The following is a 25502-nucleotide window of genomic DNA, read 5'->3' on the forward strand; positions in this document are numbered from 1 at the left end:
GGAGGCCCCATTAGCTAAAGTGGTACTTCAGGTTAAGAACAGTTTCAGGTTAAGAACGGACCTCCAGAACGAATTAAGTTCTTAACCTGAGGTACCACTGTATATGTCCTTCCAGCATTGTATTTAAGCACCCACCTGGTAGCCAGAGGAGGCAAAGAATTGACTGCAGGCAAGAGAACTGGGATGGTGGAGGAGGGCACAGCACTCTCCACCCAGCGTGGAAAACCAAGCAGGCTGCCAGAAGAGAGAACTTTTTCTGGCACAGGTCCTGCATGCACCTGAGGACCCATGTCCTAACCCTTTACCATACATTTCCACGGAGGTAGTGCTCCTGTTGCAACCCACCTTGGATCAGGTTGCAATCAGTTGAAGATCAGGGCTTCACGCCAAGCACAGGTAAAGGTACTTTTCCAACCGTGCAGGGGTCCTTTACCTTTTTATGCCAATGCAGTGGGGCTGCCTGATATAGCGTGCTCCATCTCGCTTCTGCCACCTATAAAAGTATTTTGCAGCCTGGCAACTTTTGCAGCCTTGTTACTCTGTGGTGCTACAACAGCAGCCTTTGTTTAGAAAGCATGCAGCGCAGCATCCCTCAGAATTCAAGCCTGCTTCTTCTCTGCCAACGGCGCAGCAACTTCTCTAGTAACAAACGCCCTACTAAGGAACTCCCTGGAGCTGCAATTGCAAACCCCCACGGTGTTCAAACTCGACCTCGTGCAGGGTTAAGGCTCGCCTAAGGGCCTGCCTGGCTCTGCTGGAGATCGCCCTAGTTCCTAGGCTACCATCCCAGTCCACGGGGCGCGCTTCCGAATGAGTGACAGCACTTGAGCACAGGGCTGTGACTGAGCCGAACGCTCCAATCCGTGGGAAGGGAAGGGACGGTAACGTCACGACGCGCGCGCGGCTGCCGCGTCAGGAGGACCTTCTGCGCATGTGCCTGACCAACGAAGGCGGGGAGGAAAAGCAGGTCGGGCGCGCGCCTGCCCATTCAACTTCCTCTTCGCGTCTGTCAGTCTCGGTGAGTTCGAGAGCGTCCGAGGCAGGGGAGCCTCGCGCGGAAAGGAATGGACACGCCACGTGTTGGACTGGCGGGGAGGGGGGCCTGAGCGAGGGAGAGAAAAAAGGCGGGCTTGCATCGGGAGCGCGCTCCTGAGCTGAGCCAGAGCCGGGAGCGCGGCGTCTCCCGGCTGGCAGAAATTGATTTGAGGGGCGGGCAGTTGTAGGAGGGTTGCAGGTGACGAGCGAAGCGGGCGGGACCCTCTATTGGAAACTCAAAAGGGGGGCTTTCTGAGCTGCGCCCGACTCGAGGGAGGGAAGGCAGAGCCTCGTCCTAGAAGGAGGCGTTGCTTCACCACCACCAACCACCGCCCCCATCCTTTTCCTTTGACAGGGTGTCACTCCAACGACTTTCTCTTCTCGGGGTTGTGTTTTGTTGGCCCTGTCAGCAAAAGGAGCGACCCTGGTCCTACTCAGCCTTCTCAGATGATTTGCTTAGATGCTGTGCCTCGGCTGCTGCAAAACCCATTTCGGCCCTGGGTTATGTGAAGTAGTCAGTTTTATTGAAGAAACATGTTCTGGACGCGTGTGCAAAGTTTCTTTCCCTTTCTCTGCTGAGCCACTGAGCATCTCTACCCTCGCGCGCGCACATACGGGGGCAGGAGGTGGAGAGTGTTTTGGTAGGCAAGTGAGCTTTTGAAAAAGCGTCTGCCACAACACTTCTGGGTATTTTTTTTTTGGGGGGGGGGATAACCTCTTGGGAACTGCAGAGCAACATTGCAGGTCTGGTGTGCAATTTATGCTTAGTAATTCCATTGCCGTGTCTTATTTTATTTTTATTGCTAAAACCTATCAAGGTAAACGGAGCCCTGACCATTAGGTCTAGTCATGGCCGACTCTTGGGTTTCGGCGCTCGTCTCACTTTATTGGCCGAGGGAGTTGGCATACAGCTTCTGGGTCATGTGGCCAGCATGACTAAGCCGCTTCTGGCAAACCAGAGCAGCGCACGGAAATGCCGTTTACGTTCCTGCCGGAGTGGTACCTATTTATCTACTTGCACTTTGACGTGCTTTTGAACTGCTAGGTTGGCAGGAGCAGGGACCTATACACACCTGCAATTGCAGCATGGAATAAGAGGAAATAATATTGACAAATAGAGTCTTCGGTTTTAAATATTTGTAAACCTGAATAAAGCTATGGCTTAATTACACAGTATTGACTATTGCCATTGAACATCAGGAGCCCCAGATAGATTAAATTAAACCTAGTCCTTGAATGTCCATTGTGCAGGAAAATACAGGATAAAGTTTCCAACTGTTTTGGTTTAATGGTTGACTTCTGTTTGGGTATAGGTTAAGCTCAGCAGAATTCTGAGTAAACATGAATAGGATTGCACTTTAACTCTCCTGAAGAAGAGCCTGCTGGATCACGCCAGTGCCCCATCTAGTCCTGAATTCTGTTCTCAAAGTGGCCAACCAGATGCTTATGGGAAGCCAGCAAGCCCGAGCTGAGTGCAGTAGCGTGCTTCCTACTTGTGATTGCTAGCAAGTGGTATTCAAAGGCTTACTGCCTCCAACAGTGGAGGTAGAACATAGCTGTTGTGGCAGTCAGCCACTGATAGCCTTCTCCACGAATTTTTCTAATCCTCCTTTAAAGGAATCCAGGCTGGCAGACATCACTACCTCTTGGGGAGTGAATTCCATGGTTTAACTATGCATTATGCAGAGAAATACTTCCTTTTTTCTGTTCTGCACCTTATAACATACAGTTTCACTGGATGTTCATGAGCGCTAATAATATGTGATATTATTGATATATATGTGATATCTTGATCTGTTTTTTTTTCTAGACTATGCATAATTTTATACATCTCCCTTCTTTCTTGCATTTTCTCTAAATTAAATACCCTTAAATGTTACAACCTTGCCTCAGAGAGGAGCTGCTCCACCCTCTTTATCATTTTGGTTCAGCTTTTCCAGCTCCTGATATGCATGATTTATGTATTTATAATTTCTGGCTTCTGTCAGATTCTCAGAAAAGATAAATACTTTGAGTTTCTAGGTCAGGATTTGGTTTTGTTTTCACAATGGTTTGTGAATTGTACCATGTTGTCATTTTAATGCTTCACTGCTTGACTCATGGACCATTGACAACCAGGCATTATCCTTGTTATCAAGCACAGCTGAAGAACATGTGGACCTCCAGAGGTTGTTCGACTACAACTCCTGTAATCCTGACCCTTGAGTATACTGGTTGGAGTTGTTGGAAATTGGAGTTCAACAACACCTGGAGACCTGCAGATTCCCTATTCATGCTCTAGTCTAGACTATCATTAAGGCCTGGCACGAGACAGAACTAAAGGGGGATATCTGGGGACAGGCTTGCCATTTTGTATGTTTGATTGTCAAATGTAAACTGTGGGACCTTTCAATCTTTTCTGGCCATGTGGGATTATAGCTCCCTATCTGCTTAAACCAAGAGAATAAGTGTTGCTCTGTGCATGAGTAAATCAGCAGCAGAACATACAAGTAAACATGCATAGAACTTAGATCATGGCTGTGATTCCTTTAGTCCAGCTGTATTCTATTGGCTTTCCCCCAAATAACAGTGGTGGTTTAGCTTGTAGAATTGGATTGGTTACTTTGATTACACTTCCGAAATTTATGATCAGCTGAAGTTACATTTTCTTTGACATCTCCTGGAACTACAGTGGTACCTCAGGTTACATATGCTTCAGGTTACATACGCTTCAGGTTACACACTCCGCTAACCCAGAAATAGTGCTTCAGGTTAAGAACTTTGCTTCAGGATAAGAACAGAAATTGGGCTCCGGTGGCAGCAGCAGGCCCCATTAGCTAAAGTGGTGCTTCAGGTTAAGAACAGTTTCAGGTTAAGAACGGACCTCCGGAACGAATTAAGTACTTAACCTGAGGTACCACTGTATAGCCATCTGCACTTTTGCCAATGTAATCCGTCCAGCTAAATTCTCCTTGTGAACAGAGACTGAGTAAAAATTTGATTTTGCTGATATCCCTGGCAGCATTAGAGAATTCTTTGCTCTAAAGATTACTTTGCTGGATGCAGTAATGGCTTTCGCTGGATTTGCCTTTCCCATAGTAGCATAATCAAAAAGGCTGCATTTGCTCACTGTCCTACCTGTGGATTTATCTCTGTATATATACTTTAGGGGCAGAAGCCAGAATTTTGTGACATCATTGTTTCTGTTCTTGTTTCAAGGTGATTTCGAAAAAGCAGCTATGGAAAAATGGAGCTTAATGACAATTACTGCATTACTAGGCCTTCTTGTCCGTTGGACTGTGTCCCTTGGTTCTTACTCAGGTAGTAAATATTCTGAATGTATATGAACTATTGTAGTGAAATTACTGTTAGAAGTTTCTTAAAAGGAAATAAGTATATAGTAGTTAAAAATGAAAGGTATATAATAATCATGTTCTCAACTCTGAATAGCCTTGTTCTTTTTTAAAAAATGTATTTTATTGCTTTTTCATCATTATTATTTTATTTGTATGCTGCCTTTTCATAGTTAAAACTATGCTCAAGGCGGCTTACAACATAGAAGCAGTGCTTTTTTCTGGGGGGATGCAGGGATATGCATACCCCTAAACATTTTGTTAATCCAAGTTTGGCCTCATTGAGGGGCAGTATTTCAATATGAGTAGGAAAATGAGAGTACCCCTAAACATTTTTAAAGAAAAAAGCACTGCATAGAACTATTTACATAATTAAAAACATAAAAGTTGTCATAGGCAATAAATAAAGCACATCAAAATGTACACAACCAAACTGAAGAATTTTCACATGTAAAATGCAATTTAAAATGCAATAAAGAATTTCCTTCATTTCCTGACAGCACTACAACCATAGCTATAACTATTAGAATAAAGTAGTGTTATCTTCCCATTCCCTGTTCCGCCACATCATACTCATAACTATTTTCTTAGCATTTCATGTTTACTTTCAGTTTGATGAAAATGAAATCTATATCATTTAAGCTTGTTATAAATCTAAGCCAAATACAAAAGAGAACAGAAGAAAATATTACTGTTGTCACACAAATGTAGTGACAACTGTAGCTGTCTAATGTAGTTATTTAGAAAAACATTTAGTTATACAGTACAAGATTAGGACCTTAGGTTCTTTTCACAACTATGATAAACAACATCTGAGCTCTGTCTGGGTGTTGACCTCTCACATGATTCATGTGAAAGCGAGAGTAGCTGTTCTTCCTGGCCCACCTGCTTTGTTGCAACTCTAGGAACCTGCTTTACATGTGAAAAGCTCTTTGTGCAGATTAGAATCCTTCTGATCATGTTGCTTGGGGAGCCTACGCAAGAACAGGCTCCTTTCTTCAGCCTTTCCCCAACAATACATGGATGGTGGGAAGGTGGGTCCAAAAAGCACAACTCTGGTCTCCCTTCACATTATTATAATCTAGTTACCATGATGTGGAAGTCAAAATGGGAAGATTGGTATTTAATTCTGGTTGTACCCGCACCTGTTCAAATTAACAGAACAAAGAGGAAGCAATTAAGATTCTGCTATGTCTAATGTGTTATGTTTTTTGGTATAACAAAATTAACTTTCCAGATTCAATAGTGTCTGAATATTAAGTTACAACTACTGTTCTATTCTGACGAAAACATCTAAGAACTAAAAAACAAAACAAAAACAAAAAGGCCAACACTTTAACAAACTTTCAACATACAAAGGAGAGTTAAGTTGAAGCTGTTAGTAGTTGTGTATATTGGAACTTGTACTGTATGCCTTGTGTATTGTAATGCATAGCGCTGACCTGCTCACTTTTTGTTTAATGTATGCATTGTTAGATTCTCAGTGGGGACAAGGAACAATTCCTTGCAGTTGAGTAATTTGTTAGATCAGTCACTATGACGGAAGATATACTCCGTCTCCCCTACAATTGGCCAGGGTGGCAATTCTTTTGTACATATATCAGGTGAAAGTGGTGATGAAATGATGGTAGAGAGAAGCTACATTTTATACTTGTTGCCTGTATTAATACAAACTGCTTATGAATCACATTACATGTTTTCTAAATAGGTACAGTAGTAGCATAAACCACCATAAAAGACTTGGATGCAAAACCCCAAATGTTCATTCATAAAATCCAACTATGTATCCAATTTGCTGGTTACCCTCAAAATATATGCAGGTGCTGCCCAATGCAATGGCAGTTGAGATCGAAAGGCTGACATGAGCGGTTCTAATTCAACATAGTTCCAACTTAAGGCATGGATAACCAGATATACGAAGGTTACTTCTGTTCTGAGTCCACTATATTTCAGATGCATCAAGCTTCTTTTTTTACTTTGCTTTTCTCACCATATATTTTCTTCCAGGTGGGTTTGCTGAACTAGTTAGCATTAGTGAATGTGGCTAACAAATTACATTGAACACTACTGGTTCATTTTTTTTCATGGTTAAGAATAATATAATACAATGTAAAGGTGAAGAAGAATTAATATGAGGAATTAAATTTGTTTTTTTGTGTGAGAAATATATGTTTGTGTCATCAAGCTGCCCAAAGTCTTAGTTGCTTCTATATATGGGTTGCATCAAAAGCAATGGAGAATTTCCTGGTCTTTGACTGATCTTAGGGCAACTTTTTATACTTTTTATATTTGGAAACCTCTTGTTCTTCAAAGGCACATCTCGTTCACTATAATAAAGCAGTACTGTATGCTGCTTTGAGGATCTGCTTAGTAATAACTTTTAAAATGTTATACTTTACAGCTTTTGTCTCCCTTGCAAAAGGTGTATGGAATTAAAATGTCCCCTTTGGAAGCAGTTCATTGCCTGCAGCCCATGGCTTCAATACTGCACACATGCTGTTTAAGGCTCACTCATTACAATGTGCTTTTGCAACCTCATTTCCCAGAATAGCAACCCAAGGCAAAATATAAAGTGCAAAAACTAAAAAGAAAGAACCAAATAGTTTAGCTGATCAGTTTGGTATTTAATTACTCACCACTACTACTTTGTCTTGAGACGTCAACCTATATCCTTTTGCATCATATGTACAAATAAACCCCAAACAATTAGAAATGGGTACCAATTTTTTCCAATGCATTCTGCTTGGTTCATTTTGGAAAACAACAACCACAAAGCACAGCAGATGCTAAAATGCTTGCCCTTGCTTTGTTTACTTTCACTGCTGCCTCAGAGTTGATAATTTTAACGGGCCTAGTTTTGACTGATTCTGGTTTTGTATTATATATTTTGCTGTTTGGACATCAGTTCCTCTTTGGTTTTGTAGTGAGAAGAACACTGTCATAAACTCCTAGGAGAAGCTATCACTGGTTGGTAATTTTTGTAGGTTTCTCAGTCTTCCCAGCATTGTAAATAATAGTGATAGATATAGATCTGCAGTAAAAGACAGCAGTGGTCAAATATCAAGCATTTCCATCAGACATTATTGTTTTCTGTGTAATCAGTAGGACCCATGTAGGAATGTTTCCCATCCTTTTGGTTGTGCCCTGTACCTGGAGCATGGGCTGCTGCCATGTGAATGTTTTCTTTTGCTGAATCAATCCTATTTCCCTGTATTCATCCATTACGTTGGTAAATGGGCAGAAGGAAGTTATTGCACATGTCTCTTGGCACATATTCTTAACTCTCTTCCCAAATAGAGGAGTCTTCTGTTTGTAGAAGCACTGGCCTATCTGAAACCCTTTCCTCTTAATATCCTTCTTGTAGTAATTGTCTGCTCTCGGTGTTGCAAAAGGACAGATTATGTCCTTCTCTGCTGTTTGTGTGAATCGCTCAAACATAGATCATATGAAAGAATTATAGATAGCTTTCCTATATTTAAAAGAAACTCTTCAATCTCCATGAAGTTAGAGTCAATACCATAGAAATAAGTGTGTGCTCTCAATAGCTAATCACGAACGACAGGAAATGAATAATCTGTGTGCCTAATTGTTTAATGTGATACTGCCACAATTGGCTTGTTCTGTAGTATTCAATAAAGAAGAAACTCATGCAAATTTTGTACTGATTTTAAAAAGTTACAGGAAAAAACAAAGAATTTCTGACGAGAGAAGAAAGGGGGGGGAGGGAAGAATAAGGAACTAAGAAGAATACTCATAAAAGATGTATTCAGAAAATGGAAATGTATCCTACGTCTGATACTACCCCAAGAACTTATTCTCTTCCTAACAGAGTTGATTGTAAAAGTACATGCAAATACCTGTCACACTTTTGCTACAGAGGGTATATTAATTTCCAAGCAAAGCATTGAATTGCAGGCATTAGTAGAGCAAAATTAATTTATACATGCATTAACAAATGATAAATATAGTTTCCCATCTTTTTTCTTTTAAGGTGCAGGAAAACCACCTATGTATGGAGACTACGAAGCTCAAAGACATTGGCAAGAAGTTACCTACAATCTGCCAGTCAAACAGTGGTATGCCTAATTTTGATTTTTTTTATTCCCTTTTTATATGGAAAGACTATAATCTTGGGGTGCATAAAACCTTCCTGCCTACACAGCCCTTTGCAGTGTAACCCTACATAAGGCTGCAAAGAAGTAAGCCCCAGTTAAGTGTACATAGCATTGCAGCCAATTACCATTTCCTTTACTTATTTTTGTTTCCCTTGAAATATCTCATTCTAGAGCTGCTTAGATCTATATAATACCTGTATCTAAAATGTTTTAGAACAATTTGGTAAAGTAACAAAAAATATATATCGTATAACGATTCCTGTCATCTGCCTTTAAGATGTGATCCACCAATTTTAATATTTTAGCAAAATTAATATTTGAAAAAAATATTTTCCAATTTGTCCAGTTAAATATATTTTATAACTATCAGTACCGATTTGTAAGTGATACGGATTCTCTGAAAACTGGAGTTCAGACATAAGCAGTAGATTTCTGGTTTCCATATCTCTCAACTTGTAAGGGTGGTGAGCCCATTTGCATGGCCCGCTCTCAGAGACTGATGGGACCAGATATGTTCCTGAATGCTCTGGGGAATTTTCCAGTGGAGAAAGCAGGTGATCCTGTCAAAGACCTCGTCGCTATGGAATGGCAAGAGGAAATGGGCAGTAGACACAATCACTGCAGAGCATTCTCTCTGGCATTTTCGAGCCCAAGGAGTTCTTGGTACTCTCAGGAGCTCCAGACTGTAAAACAGTCCGGATGAAGACTGGAGTGCAGGTGGTGCAAGTCTCACTCTGAAGCCAACTGAACACTGCTAAGAACACACAGTCGTGCCTATAATGTGGCAGTGAGGCTGCAAAGAAAGAAGGAGGAGGCTTATTTTGCAGTGCACATTGGGTCCTCTAGTTCTGTTGCCAATTTGCTACTGGACCAGCCTCAAGGTGTTATAAAGCCCTTAACAACTTGGAACCAGTTTACATACAAGATTGCCTTTTAGAGCATATTTTGTCATTACATTGTGTCCTCCAGTTGTAATAAATTGACCACTTTGATGTGCAGAAGATGCTTCCTTGCCACATGGTCAAGTCATAACTTATCTTTTATACGTGCTCATAAGTTGAGCACATAAAGAACAGTACAATATTAAGAACAATAGCAGGGCTGCAAGATACTTTGGAGGTTGTTGCCTAACAATAGAGAATACAGTGGTACCTTGGTTTACGAATTTAATCCATTCTGGAAGTCCGTTCTTAAACCAAAGAGTTCTTAAACCAAGGTGTGCTTTCCCATAGCAGCGAGAGACTCAATTTACAAATGGAACACACTCAACAGAAAGCGAAACATGTTCTGCTTCCAAGGCAAAGTTCACAAACCAAAACACCTACTTCCGGGTTTGCAGTGTTCTTAATCCAAGTTGTTCATAAACTAAGCTGTTCTTAAACCAAGGTACCACTGTACTGGGATAATCGGCCAATTGACTTGGTATACTGTCACTGTATATAGTAATGATGTTGTTGTTTTTACTATGTGTGTGTGTGTGTGTGTGTGTGTGTGTGTGTGTGTAGAGAGAGAGAGTAAAGAGAGAAATTGTTTGCAACATGACCTAATTGCAGGAATGTATTTGTCATAAAATGTGTGGTTGGTATTGATATTGGTGAGAAAGGGGGGAAAGATTGCTTAAGAATTTGCTGTTTTTAGAAGTTGATAGCAGCATTAAAATTTACAGCCAATGGAATGATAACCAATAAATCTGCACTGTCTGCCATCAAAACCAAATACTGTACTACAATTAGCCAATACATGCTACTAGTTTAAATTTGGAAACTTACAATTTGTTCTGCATATATTGCTGTATAATATAACAGTGTGAGCAGTGTAATGGGATGAGATTTCATTGTTTGGTGACAAACAAATTTGTGATCCCCTGTACTGGGTGCAAGGTGGCATCTTTTGAACGTTTGCCCCCTAAAGTCCTTGCCTTTGAAAAGGCAATGATTACTATTATTATTCAGGTATGCTCAAATGGTATTATCATGTACTCCATGTTCACTTCCTTTGTTCTGGAAAAAAAGTATATTAAAAAAGGTAGGCAGTAAATGAGAAATGTGATTTGTATGTAGTTTTCCTGTATGTAGTTTTTCTGAGCCAGAGGCACAAATTTAAATATTTCTGCCTTCTCTATCTTTCTTTGGAGCCCATGCATATTTATCAAAGACAATCTTGACAGCATCTTTTTCTTCTTATATTGCATGTTAGAAATGTGACAGTTCTTACCTTTTTTCACACCTATACACAAACTTTTTCTTTGGAATCTAAGTTCAAATAAGAGCATGGAATTGAATGAGATATTTACTAGTAAATCGCAAGACATCAATATCCAAATGAAGGAGTTAAAACTATCCTGGCATGAGAAATTTTAAATGGTGGGATAAGGGGCAGAGATGCAGCTTTAAGAAATATGATTTATCATGAATTGTTCATAAGATACTTCAGGCTGCTCATAAGGTATTCAAGAAATATCATTTATTGTAATAAATGTCAAAAATTGGCTGCATTTGAGTGGATAGACTGGGAAAGCTAAGAACTTGCCCCTTGGCAATTATAAAATACTAGTCACTCTGTTTCACTGAGATTTAAAGGTTCTGATGTCTTATTTTTGTAACTTTTATTTTCATTGAATAAAATCTTCTGCCTTTCAACCTGAAGATGTGGCTAAATTCTGACTGCTCTCCACAGAAACATAAGTACAGAAAAGTCGTATGAATGAAATTCCTTTATCTTTGCGCTTTCTTATTGTCCTCTAGAGGTTACTTTCTTGGGCTAGTTTAGAGGGCCTGTTGAATTTGTTGTTATTGGTATGACTGAACAGCCTCATGACCTTTGTCATCTATTGCGCTGACAACTTGGTACTGTTGTAATTAAGTAGAGTTTAGTTTTTAGCACCTCCTAATTCTTGTGAAAGCCAGCAGTACTATTTGGATACTGTTGATATGGAGCAGCTCAGGTTCAGTAGTTTGTTAGCTCACAAGAATGGCCAATCATTCTTTTAGCTCAGATGTGTGGGTTTTGTGATTTTGGAGAACTAGTGTTGGATCTTAGAAACCCTTAGATAAAATTGTGGTTAAGACTGCAAAACCTTGAAGGCTGTAATGCTCTAACCACTTCTGTGGGTGAGCTGAGAGTTTGTTTGAACCCTGGGTTAGAATCCGTAGCCTTAGAGGGAGAGTGTGACAGTAACTACTGTATATTAGTGACTTTGTATTACTGTAACATTTTTATTTGCAACTCTGTATTTCTTTAATACTTTAAGTTGTCTGTTGACACTTCAGAAAACACCATCTTGTCAAAGCCACGGATTTTGTTAGAGGAGGGTCTTTGGGTACATACCTTCAGCTGAAGGTGATTACAGAAGGTTTCAGGAGAAAGGCTGGTCAGGTTGGGGAAAAGCGTCCAATGAATGTAGGGCTGACTGGAATAGAGCCTTGTATTTTTGGAGCTGCTCACATATATGAAAAAAGTGAAATTAATGGCACTGATGACTCAGATCTTGTGAATCATGGCAATTAGAACAATAATTACCTTTCATAGCCCAGTAGATTTTTGAATTATTCTAGCTTTGTTTACTAGAAATGAAAATGTATTTCCCAGAACAATATCAGCTGGTTACAGGCACAAATTTTATATCCTTCAGATTCTTTATGTCTTGTATTCTGCCATAACACAAACATCAACAACTGCATCCAAAAACTCAGGCAAGTCTTTGTTTTATTTTAAAAAAGAATCTACAACAAAAATGCAGTAAGAGCCATATTTTAATTTTATTTTTTTTACTATTATACTGAAGTTGTTCAGCTTCGTAGAAAACCAACATGACCCTGGGTTGTATCATCCATTGGTTGTGCTAGTAGAATGCTGCCTGGGTGGAATGCAACATGTATAACCAATCTGTCTTGTCCTCTCTTCCCCCCTGGAAGTGCTCTGTATTTCTTGCAACCCCTCCCTATAGGGTTTGGGACACTTCTGAACAGTAAGGACTGTGGTTTACTGGGCTGTAGTGCAAGTGGGGAATTGGACAGCACTGAGCAGGGGGATCTTGCTGCAAGGGGGAAAGGGAAGGAGGAAGATCTGCATTCTGTGTGAGCTGCATTCTGAAGACATATTTATTTCAGGGTTTCCTTTTCTTTTTCAGGTACTTCAACACCAGTGACAATAATTTGCAATACTGGGGCCTTGACTATCCGCCTCTTACTGCTTATCACAGTCTTCTGTGTGCTTATGTGTAAGTTAAATATGTGAGCATTATTTTAAATACATTTTGTTTGCTAGAAAAAAAAATGCAGGCTGATCCATGTATAGGAATTCTGATTCACACCTACAGCATTCCCCATTCACAATAAGTGTGGCGATTACGCACTTATGACTGTGTACACATAAGCAGCACGTGGGAGTGCTTACCTGTGTGGTAAACAATCACGGATGAGACAGCTCTGTCTCTCCTGATTATTTGGTGGATAAAAGGGGGGTTGTAGTTGGCTAAGTTTCTATGCCTACCTCATGAGAAGAGAAGAGAAGACTCCCTGGAAAAGACCCTGCTGTTGGGAAAGATTGAGGGCACAAGGAGAAGGGGACGACAGAGGACGAGATGGTTGGACAGTGTTCTTGAAGCTACTAACGTGAGTTTGACCAAACTGCGGGAGGCAATGGAAGACAGGAGTGCCTGGTGTGCTCTGGTCCATGGGATCACGAGGAGTCGGACACAACTAAACAACAACAAAGTTTCTATGTACAGGCAACTCCCAATTTACGCAGGGGTTACATTCCAAGGCACCACGTGTTTATGTGAAATCATGTATATTTGAAACGCCATTGTAAAAGGCGAAAGATTTATACGATCTGAAGAGAAACCAAAGTATATGTATATATATATATATATATATATATATATATATATATATATATATAGAGGGACTTCCGGAGGCGGCGCGAAACGGCAATGGCGGTCCTCTTCAGCTGCTGAAGAGGGGCTCCACGGAAAAGGGTCGTGCGCTGCGGCACAGCGACGACCCATCCAGAAAAACCACGGGTAGAGTGAGCCCGTGGCCGTGGGGTTCGGCGGGCACCAGGAGCGACCTCGGAAACGCAGAAGGGACCCCGTAAGGGGCTCCGGAACGTGGAAGGGGTAGCGGTGCTGTGAATCCATCGCTCTTTCCGCGGAAGTGAAGCCGCGCGGCTGCTGCTGATGAGCGCTGACCTTTCTTCTTTGAAACATCGGATTTGAAACAACATACTCGTGAGTAAGAAATCTGGGACCTTATTGGAACTTAAATTTGTGAATTTCGGCTGAAAGCGGGAGACGCTAAAAAGGAAGTCAGTCTTCCGGCTCTGTTTAAAGTGCTGAGCAAAGACTTATTAAAGCGGAAGCGTTGAAAGGAGTTTAAAAGAAGTTGGATTTTACCTTGCAAATTCGGATCTAATTGTTTAAAGGTGAAAGAAAAGCTAAATCTGTATTATAAGTGGTTAGACACTGCGATTTCTCTTCCTACCTTTTGTGGATTACAAAGTTACGAAACCCAGCTCTCGGGCTGTCTGGATACAAAGTAACATCAGATTGTGGAAACTGTATATAAAGCGTAAAGTTACATTGAGCCATTTTGTAACCTTTAAAGAACTGTTGTATGCACCTTTGGAAAGAACTTTTATTCTCTGCAGTTAAAAAGTGAATTCAGAGGGTTCCCCCCCCTGTTTTGGATTTTAACTAACTTTTCTATTTGGGAACTTAATGGCGGAAATCCTTTATCCTTCTTCTTAATTTCTGGGGAGCTCCCCCTGCTGGATTGTGGAATTATTAGTCTCTGGGAACTGCTGATTGTTTTGGAACTTTTACGTCTGGATGTTTACATTTTGAATTGCCTTTCCCATGGGATTTACAATTTAACCTTGACACTTGGACAGCTGTGGAATGAGTGGTACAGCAAAAACAAGGGCTGCCAAGAAAGCAAAACAAACTGAACTGTTGCAATCAACGCTGCCTGTGCAGCCACGTAGATCATCTGTTCCAATTGTGACAGGTCTGCAAGAAGGACAATCCATACAGCCAGCTTTTGGTGATATGGCTGCAGGAGGGCTAGACCCTGTTTCTAAAGAAATATTGGATCAGCTGGCTGTTTTAAATAAGAAAGCGGATGAACAAGCGGCAAAATTCGAGGAACAAGCGGCTAAATTTGATCAGGTGACAGCTACAATTAATAGACTGACAGACCAAGTCGCTTCAAATACACAGGCAATAAGCAACACTGAGAAGACAATAACAGAAAATCGAAAATTAGCCGAGGAAGCAAATTCAAAAGCAGACCAAAATAAAAAGAGAATAGAGGAATTAAGAGGAGAAGTACGACCACTGAGCAGACAGGTTACTGAACAGCAAGCGTACCTGTCCATGGCGGAACTGAAAAACAGGGAAAGCAATCTCAGGATTAGGAATATCCTAGAATTAGAAAAAGAAGATTTGATTGGCTTCTTAACAGCAGAAATATCCAAGTTCTGGGGGTTGGCAGAAGAGAAGGACTTCAAAATTGTCACCGCTTTCAGATTGGGAAGAGTGGCCAAGAAGGATAAACCAAGAGATTGCTTGATCATTTTGAGATCTAAGCAAGAAAAAGATAACATACTCGGCCTGCATTTTAAAAATACACTGGTGATACAGGGAAAGACAGCAGAAATCTTCAGAGACATACCAAAACAGCTACTGGATTTAAGAGCTACATATAAGGACTTGGCAAGTCTATTGAGAAACAACACAATACCCTACAGGTGGGAATTTCCTCAAGGACTATCTTTTACTTGGAAAGGGAAGAAGGTAAGAATTAGAACAGCAGAGGAGCAAGAAAAGTTCCTAAACGACCACAGGGAGGACCTTCGGAAAGGAGTAGCAGGAGCTTGGCCACCTTCTTCGTTTGGTTTCAATCCGGTTCCACCTCCAGACAAAGACGACAAAGGAAACACCCCCACTGGTCAATAAATTGATCCAGGATGTCTCTGCAGCTTCTTAGTTGGAATATTAATGGCGCAAATTCGCCCGAAAAAAGGAAAAGGATTTTTCACATATTGAGAAAAGAACAATTAGACGTCATTTGCCTTCAAGAAACACATGTGACTAGGCTCCACAGGAGAGTGTTAATTAACAAGAGACTAGGCCAAGAATTTATTTCATCAGACAAGGTCAAAAAAAGAGTAGTAATATATGCAAAGGAGAGCCTAGCACCAAAGTTGGTATTTAAAGATGAACAAGGAAGAATTTTGGCGATTGAAATTCAATCACAAGGAGAAAAATTCTTGATAGTAGGAATCTATGCACCAAACGATGGGAAATCGGAATTTTATAAGAAGCTGCAGGAGATAATGCTGGACCATATTGACTATACTAACATCATTCTGATGGGAGATATGAATGGGGTTGTCTCCACCTACATGGATAAGTCACAAAATCAGAACTTGACTAAAGATGGCAGACTTCCAAAGACTTTTTTTGAACTTACAGACAATATGGACTTGATTGATATTTGGAGGACAAACAACCCTCTAGGTAAAGAGGGAACATTCTTTTCTGAAGCCCACCTATCTTGGACAAGAATCGACCAAATCTGGATATCTAGAGGACTGGCACCTAAGACTAAAAAAATAGAGATTTGCCCTAAAACCTGCTCCGACCATAACGCTTTGAAAATAGACTTGAGACTCACACCAGCTGGATCCTTCAGATGGAGAATGAATGACTACTTGTTTAGAGATCAGGAGATTGTGAAGCAGGCCCAAAAAACGTTGAAAGACTATTTTGAAATAAATTTGAATACCTCGGTGGAAAAGACAATAATCTGGGATGCGAGCAAAGCTGTCATGAGAGGGTTCCTGATACAACAGAATACTATTAAGAAAAAACTCTGGAGTGGTAAAAAGGACAAGATTCTGGAGAAGATAAGAGTCGGAGAGAAAAAGTTGAGACTAAATCCAAAATCAAAAGAAGTTTTAAGAGAAATAAAATTCCATCAAGCACAATATACGAAATTGATAAATCAAGAAGTTGAATGGAAAATTAAACAGATGAAACAAAGATCATTCGAATCGGCAAATAAATGTGGGAAGCTGCTGGCATGGCAGCTGAAAAAGAGACAGAGATTGAACTTTATTACCAATCTGGAGGTTGAAGGAGAATGTATTCAGAAACCAGAAGAAATTAGAAAGTGTTTCCAGAGATATTTCAAAAAATTGTTTACCCAAGGACCCCAAGCAGAGACTGAGATAAACAAATTTCTGAAAAGCCATGGCCTGCAAAAACTAACACAAGACAAACAAACAGCCCTGAACTACAAAATAACACAACAGGAAATTGAAAGTGCCATTCAGAACATGCAATTAGGCAAATCCCCAGGCCCAGACGGACTTACCTCCAAATACTACAAGACATTGAAGGAATATCTGGTCCAGCCACTAATGGAGGTATGTAACCAAATTATGGAAGGGAAGGGGGCACCAGAATCGTGGAAAGAGGCATTCATCACTTTGATACCAAAATTGGAATCTGAAAAGACTCAACTTAAGAACTACCGTCCCATCTCACTCCTAAACGTGGATTACAAAATTTTCGCTGATATTTTGGCAAATAGATTGAAAAAAGTTTTAAACGAAGTAATTCACAAAGACCAAGCAGGCTTTCTCCCTGGTAGGCATTTGTCTGACAACACCAGGAATATTGTTGACGTTTTGGAATTACTACAGACAAATTTGAACACGAAAGCAGTCTTGATTTTCATAGATGCAGAGAAGGCCTTTGATAATATATCCTGGAAATTTATGAAGAAAAATTTGGAAGGGATGGGTGTGGGAAGGGCGTTCCAAAATGGCATTGATGCAATTTATTCAGAACAAAAAGCCAAATTGATAGTAAATAACGTGGTGACAGAGGAGTTCAAAATTGAAAAAGGGACACGACAGGGATGCCCCTTATCACCCTTGTTATTTATTTCTGTCCTGGAGGTGTTGCTGAACTGGATTAGGAAGGACCAGCAGGTGGAAGGAATACAGGTCGGAGAAAAACAATATAAATTGAAGGCTTTTGCAGACGATTTGGTTTTGACAGTACAGGAGCCAGAAACTAGTACAAAAAGAGCTCTAGAACTAATCTCTGAGTTTGGTCGGGTGGCGGGATTCAAGTTGAACAAACAAAAAACTAAGGTTTTGGCAAAAAACTTGACACCTTCAGAAATAGATGGGTTCCAGAAGGAAACAGAATTAAATGTGGTTACAAAAGTGAAATACCTGGGGGTCAACTTGACTGGGAGAAATTTGAACTTGTTTAAAGATAATTATGAAAAATGTTGGTCTGAAATTAAAAAGGACTTGGAAATTTGGTCAAGATTGAAACTTTCCTTGTTGGGAAGAATTGCAGCAGTTAAGATGAATGTATTGCCAAGAATGTTGTTTCTGTTTCAAACCCTTCAGATCGTGGACAGAGTGGAGTGTTTTGGAAAGTGGCAGAGGGACATCACGAAGTTTGTCTGGCAGGGCAAAAAGCCCCGAATAAAATTTAAGATACTAACAGATGCAAAGGAAAGAGGGGGATTTGCCCTGCCGGACTTAAGATTGTATTACGAAGCTGCATCCTTCTGCTGGATGAAGGATTGGTTTTTGTTAGAAAACACTGATGTCCTAGACCTGGAAGGGTTTAGTAATGCTTTTGGGTGGCATGCATACTTGTGGTACGACAAGATAAAGTTTCATAAATTGTTTAAAAACCATATTGTCAGGAAAGCTTTATTCATTGTCTGGACTAAATATAAGGACTTACTTGAAAGTAAGACCCCGAGGTGGTTATCACCGACGGAGGCCAAGGCCATAAAACTACGTAACATGGAGAGTGGCTGGGTAAAATACTGTGAGATAATAGAAAGAGATGGTGATACTTGGAGGTTGCAGAGTTTTGAAAAATTGAAAGGAAAGGTGCGAGACTGGTTTCACTATGCCCAAATTTCAGAGATCTTTAAAAAGGACAAAAAAATTGGTTTCCAGGTGGAAAAATCAAAATTAGAGACAGAACTACTTGAACCTAAGACGAAAGTGCTTTCAAGAATGTATAACTTGTTGCTTAAATGGAACACTCAAGACGAGACAGTCAAATCAGCTATGATAAAATGGGCACAAGACATTGGGCACAACATTATGTTTGAAGACTGGGAAAGGTTATGGACCACCGGTATGAAATTCACGGCATGTAGTGCCTTAAAAGAAAACATTATGAAAATGGTATACAGGTGGTACATGACCCCAGTCAAACTTGCAAAGATATATCATCTGTCTGATAATAAATGTTGGAAATGTAAGGAGGCTGAAGGAACATTCTTTCACCTCTGGTGGACGTGCCCGAGGGTGAAGGCTTTTTGGGAAATGATTTATAATGAGTTGAAAAAGGTGTTTAAGTATACCTTTCATAAGAAACCAGAGGCCTTCCTCCTGGGCATTGTAGGCCAGAGAGTGTCAAAGAAAGATAGAACTTTCTTTTTATACGCAACTACAGCAGCAAGAATACTTATAGCTAAATATTGGAAGGCACAGGAACTACCCACGCTGGAAGAGTGGCATACCCAACTGATGGACTACATGGAATTAGCCGAAATGACGGGCAGAATCCGAGACCTGGGAGAAGAGGCAGTGGAAGAGGATTGGAAAAAAATTAAGGACTATCTTCAAAAACATTATAAGTTATATGAATGTTGAGAATTTGCTAAGTTTTGGGAAAAACATGCTTCAGTATTGAGATTTGATGATGTCTGAAACTAAGTTATGACCGTGAAAAGTTTAAATCTCTAGAGTTTATAATTAGATGAAAGTACAAAAACACATGAAACAAGGTATCAATTTGCTGTTTACTGTTTATTGTAAAGAAAGCAGGGGATGGAAGACGTGGGGAAGTCCAGTTGACTTTGACAAAAGATCTGGAAAAATGATTTTTTTCTTTATATTTAACTTCTTTTTTCTTTTTGTAAAAACGCTTTTGTCGTGTTGTTGACGATGTATTCTGACCTTGGAAAAAAAGCAATAAAAAAAAATATTATACAAAAAAAAAATGAAACGCCATTGTAAAAGTCTGCAGACAACCTCTAAACCTCTGAAACTCCCTGAAAAAACTCTTTAAAATACCAGCAGCACTTACCAGGTGCTAAACTCCACCATGGTCACTCCCTCCAAACCTCCTTTCTCAAACTCATACGTTCCACAGGCCTCAAAGGTCAGTGCAAGCTCTCCTGGAATTGCACCTGCAAAGGCTCATGGGATTGCTAGGTGTTGTTTTTGTACTTTTTGCCCTTTCTGGGCTATTTTTGCCATTTTTAAAGTCGCACGATGCATGCATGTGCGATTGTGCGTCAGTTGGACACGCGTCCAAACACTGAGGCACGTTTTGTAGTTTGTTGTTGCTGCTCACACGGGGAGGGTGGGGAGTGAAATTGGAGCCATCAACACACATTAACTATGGCTTTCTGTGGTGCACAAACGTAGCCTGTATGTGAAAAGATAAAATATTTTCAGTTCTCTTTATTGCTGATAAGTGCTGATAATTATAATTGAAACTGAAGCAGTTTCTTCATGATGATTCTATGTGTGTCATCTGCATTTGTTAAGCTGAAGCAATTAGCAGTGTGAATAGTCTACTTTTTAATGTTTTGATACTTTGTTTTATAGAGCGAAGTTAATCAATCCAGATTGGATTGCTCTGCACACATCTCGTGGGTATGAGAGTCAGCCACACAAGCTATTCATGCGGGCAACAGGTAGAAAATAGCCTTTTTTTCAACATAAGTTCAAAATGTTCCTGATCCAGTTCTATTTTTTGCAGTGCAGATTACCCATACAAGGGGTGTTCTTAAGGTGTAAATATGCAAGGAGATAAATAATTCTAACTGGGAATGGCCTCAGCCCCCTAATGCTAAAGCAATTTCCTGCTGATAAAAGACTATAGTGGGAGAGATTGCTCAAGGTATGGGTTACATGGTCAGGGGTACAACTGACAGCCACTGCTCATGACCCAATATTTCAGATAAATTAGACTGAAGGGCATAAGAGACAGAATCTTTTCAGTGGTGACCTCATACCTATGGAATATGTGCTTCTTGGCTCCATTAGTTCATGCTTTTTAAAATGGGTCTCAAAAATCCAACCATTTGGGGCTGCTTTTAGTTGATATGCTGGGCTGAATGTTAAACTATTTAATGATCTGTGGAGAATACAGTTTTTAATTCTTTAGATATGCCAATGTGCTGCTGGCTGTGAATTGTTTTAATCTGTGGTTTTATATATTATTGGAAATTGGACATTATAGGGTTTTTTGTTTCTGTCTAACTGCCTTGTATGAACTTAGTTCCTCAAGGTAACACAGTAATATTCTACAGTAATGGCAGTATATTGAGAAGTTACCTATTTGACATAATAGTTTTGCCAATTCCTACTATATAAGGTTAAGTTTTGATAGCACTGTGAAGTTCATGTCAGTTATTAACTATGGCCTATGCTTGTCTGTTTTTTTTAAAAAAAGAATGTCATAGTTATCTTCTGTTAGTTTTTAAATTTAGCGGTTGGAAGGGCTGTCATGCTCAGGGATTTTTAATACTGAAGTAACGAAATTATATATTTTAAAGAAACGTTGGAATGAAGAAGGTGTTATTACGCACGTTCAAAATCAAATGCTTATAGGTGCTGTGAATCATTATATAGTAGCTTTTCCCAGGCTTCAAAAAAGTTCCAATATACAACTAAAAGTTCAGTGTTCATTTGCCTTTACAGCTAAATCAAATGGAGGATAACGACAATGATAATTCTCAGATGCATATCAATTGATAGTTCATGTGGTGGTCAGTGAAGAAAAACATGGACAGCATTGTCACAAGAGTAACGTATCAGGCAGCCCAGACAATGCATTTATTGGCTTATATTCAGTCTTCCTCTGTTTCACAGGATTGACTGAAGTCCTGTAAAAATCTCTTATGACGTGTCAGCATTGTCTTATTGCTGATTATCCTGGGCAGAAGCAGACACTCCTCCACACCACCTCTTGCATTGGCCAGAAACCTTTCCATCTGGTCTCTAGTAATTGATTATATTTTAAAAATCACTAGAACCAAATTACCCTTGAAATGGTCTTTAATAATGCTCAAATCAACACGCTTGACAAATCATTGATGTACAAACTAAGAAAATGGATAGACATTCTTTTTAACAATTGCCATTAAATGAGTGCACCAGGGTTACAAAATTCAATACAGTTAAATGTTGACCATTAGTTTTAGATGTTTTAGAAGATTCTCTCTGTGTTTCTGAAGCACATGCACAGACAACAGTTTCTGCCAAATAAATTAAAGCCATAGGAGTCCCGGAGCTCATTCAGACACCATGATGTGGCATGATGTGGAGTGCCCTACCTGGGTGGATGGAGCAGCCAAGTAATTTTGTTGTCCCCGAGGGGGGGCAATGACAATAAAGATATTATTATTATTATTATTATTATTATTATTATTATTATTATTATTATTCATGAGTGAACCCTGAAGAACCTTCGCCTCAGACACTCTTTTGTCCCTTATTGTGTTGTGGTCCCCACCTTTACTTTCGCATTTCTGGCACACCATAGTTTACCAATTCCCCCGCATTCTGGGTAAACTATGGTATTGCCCACGAACCAGGATGGCTTACTATTCTGTCTGAATAACTCTTTAGTGTTGGGCTTCCAGAACAAATAGTATAGAGCTTCTGAGACAAGGCAATACCTTACCTAAATGATCAATAACAGTAATTATTATTATTGTTATTATTATTATTATATTTTATTATTTATACCCCGCCCATCTGGCTGAGTTTCCCCAGCCACTCTGGGCAGCTCCCAATCGAGTGTTAAAAACAATATAGCATTAAATATTAAAAACTTCTTCCCTAAACAGGGCTGCCTTCAGATGTCTTTTAAAAATAGGATAGCTGCTTATTTCCTTGACATCTGATGGGAGGGCGTTCCACAGGGCGGGGGTCACTGCCCCAGCATCATTTTCCAGGTGGCTGGTGTGTTTGTGTGTGTATTTCCTATTTTTTTTGCTTTGAAACCCTGTAATAAAGAAGAGTTTTGAATATTATGGGTGCAAATAAAGGTATCATTTCAGTTGCTCTCCATCTTAAAAGAAATTTCAAAGTTATATTCTGTCATCTTGGAGGAATTTGGGGTTCTAGTCTTACACGGTTCTGAGCACATGGGCTAAAGTCCTTATGTAGAGTTAAGTCTTCTTTAATCTCATTGACTTCAGTGGAATTGAAGTGGCCTGTGTGCAGGATTGAAGGGTTCAGCTTTAACTCTGTCAAGGACATTTTAATTATAAATGCTTAATTTTAAACATTTAGGGAAGTTATTGGCATTCTTTGAATGTAACTGAATGAAGTGAGTCAGAAAAAGAAAGAAAGCAATCCATTTTGATTTCAGAACTGCTACAAGGAAGTGCCCTGCAAGCAGTTCATTCTTTGAACTCATGTATATATGGCTTGAACAGCTTCTGGGATTACTATTTTAAACATGTCATAAAACCTTTAAGCAGATTTCAATGAAAAGAGTGGCATTGGGCTGATCTTCTTGCAGCTATACCTCTTTGGTAGCATTTCTGAAGGAAGCACTTGGTTTTATGAGAACTCATTATCAGCTATGAGTACCAGCCCTATGATGCCACTGGATCAAATTTTGTAGAGTTTTCCTAGCCTTGAGGCTAGCTGGTTTCTGATATTACCATATTGACAGTATTATGACTTATGTTTAAAATAGTAATCCCAGAAACTGCTCATGCCTTATATACAAGACATGACTCTGAAAAAAAATAACTGCTTTAAGGTAGGTTCCTTGAAGCACATATCATTACTGTATGAAAATGAGGCTTGCCGGGGGCTCGCTTGGAGATGGTGTTTCTGCACTTAGAAGCTCAAGCACTAAGAGATGATACAGCTTCTATGTTGTTTTCCCCATTGATTCCTTTACATACCTTTCCCCCCTGCCTACCACACAAGGAGTCCAGTTTTACCATCCTGCAAGCAGGGGAAAACGAGTGGAAAAGGAAGACCAAAGTGAGATACATATTGACTGTTTCCTTGTTCAGCACCTTAAAGCATTTAAAAAAGCAGGAATGGGGAGCTTTTTTCAGCTGCATTTAGGTTTCAAGGGCCAGACGTGGGCAGGGCAAAAGTGGAAAAGTTATGAAGGTAAATTTTGCCTTGGTGAAGTAGCCTAGTTTCTTCTGTCTTTCACTTTTCTGTCTTCTATCTAGACACATTCCAGCCAGACAAAAGCACTTGGGGCACGAAGAAGGGACAGTAAGGGGTGTGGCCTGGGGAAAGTTCCGAGGGCCATATAAGGATGTCTGAAGGGCCACATTCAGCCCCAGACCTGGCATTCTTCACCCCTGATTTAAAGGTGTAGACTGGATACTATCTCAGGTTGAGGATCTGTCAACCACAGCATGATTCCTGTATTTTCTTGTGGCCACAGAATATTTGAAAAGGGTATTATCCCTAAATCAGTTTTAAGTGTATGTGCAGACTTACATCTGGTTGAACTGTATGTGTGTAGTGAATTATTGTGTCCATAGCACATAAGAGTTAATCTTGGCTGCTTTTGATATTTTAAATAATTCAAATATATGTCAGATGCAGGTGATGGGGAAATGGTTATGGGGGAAGGCCAAGAATAATAGCATAGTCAGAGTTAGAAGACAATATTTGAAGCAGAATAATCAATAGCCCAGTTGGCTAATAAACAATAGTAGTTTGATTCATACATAAATATATTTTCTATGTTTCAGTTTTTGTTGCTGATATGCTAGTTTACATACCTGCAGTAATCTTGTACTGTTGTTATTTAAAAGAGACTTCAGCTAAGAGGAAGGTTGGTATGATTTATTTTTCTTTTCTTTTTTTGGACTTACAGTGAAAACTAGAATGGAAGGCAGGGATGGGGCTACTTAATGCTACAAAATCAGAAAATATTTTCTGCTAGCATAAAATTGATAGCACAAATTGCTAGTTCGTTTTATAGTTAATAATGTTAGATTGACCTCAGTTACTGGAAAGCCTTGCAATGTTGACCATTTTTTGTATAATTAAGAAACAAGGATTGCACAAACAAACAAACAAACATAGTATGCAGCAAAATGCAAATTATATTTCTACTCAGAAGTAGGTCCCATTAACTTCAGTGGAATTTAGTCCCAAGTAAGATCGCATAGGATTGTGGACTTGCTTTTCTTCATTATAAATACTTTTGCCCTGCTTTTCCACTAAAAATGCCCAAGGCCTCCCTGGGTAGGCTGTTAACAATTTGGTAATGGCCACAGGAAAAGCCTTCTCCCAGGCCACCTCCAAACGCCACTCAGATGTTGATAGGACACAAATGTTGATAGGAACCTCTACATCAGATGTACCTGCTCACATTGGAAGAGACTTTCTTTTTAGCCTTACTTGTACTTTAGATGCCCCCCGCCCACTTCCAATGTCCCTGCCCAATGAAGGTCACAGATCTTACTGCAGTCAAATGTTTGTGTGTGCTTGGAGCTAAATTCAGTACATGCTTTTGAATCCCACATTTAACATTTAGACTGGCCCCTTTAATAGCCACGAATAGCTGGCTGAATCACAGTTTTGGCCAGTAGAACAAGATATGTTTGTAGAGTGATGCAGTGGATTCTCTGTTGCCTTCTATGCATTGTTTCAGCTGGGAGAAGTTAAACGTGTTTAAGGTCATATACTCTTTTGAGGTTGCATGGGGATGAAAACATTTTTTCATGGGCAGCCTGGGCTGCGTACCAGTAGGCAGCAGGACAAGGGGCAAAATGCAGAAGAGCAATGGATGTGCCTCTTACCTTTGTATTCTTACAAGTAGGACTACATTCCAGCCTTGCAAAAGTCACATACCCCTTTTCCTTCCGTCCTCAAGACAGGTAAGCAAGCTCCATCACAGTTCAAAGCCTTATTCCAAAGCAGAAATACTTAATGAGGATGTAGACCAGGGCTGCTG

At 39.9% G+C, this 25502-nt stretch overlaps 1 protein-coding gene across 1 annotated transcript in view; it reads left to right on the forward strand.

Annotated features, from left to right (window-relative positions):
- Window positions 1-1247: 1247 nt before the first annotated feature.
- ALG6 (ALG6 alpha-1,3-glucosyltransferase) overlaps window positions 1248-25502 on the forward strand; it is a 34290-nt gene continuing 10035 nt past the window's right edge. The window contains exons 1-6 of the mRNA XM_081193928.1: window positions 1248-1676; window positions 4234-4335; window positions 8359-8443; window positions 12612-12701; window positions 20153-20241; window positions 24292-24374. Of these exons, the coding sequence (XP_081050054.1) occupies window positions 1496-1676; window positions 4234-4335; window positions 8359-8443; window positions 12612-12701; window positions 20153-20241; window positions 24292-24374 (630 nt within the window). The 5' untranslated portion in view covers window positions 1248-1495. The remainder of the gene's footprint in view (window positions 1677-4233; window positions 4336-8358; window positions 8444-12611; window positions 12702-20152; window positions 20242-24291; window positions 24375-25502) is intronic.

Source organism: Podarcis bocagei, assembly GCF_964188305.1.
Source record: "Podarcis bocagei genome assembly, chromosome: 5".
Lineage (NCBI taxonomy): Eukaryota > Metazoa > Chordata > Lepidosauria > Squamata > Lacertidae > Podarcis > Podarcis bocagei.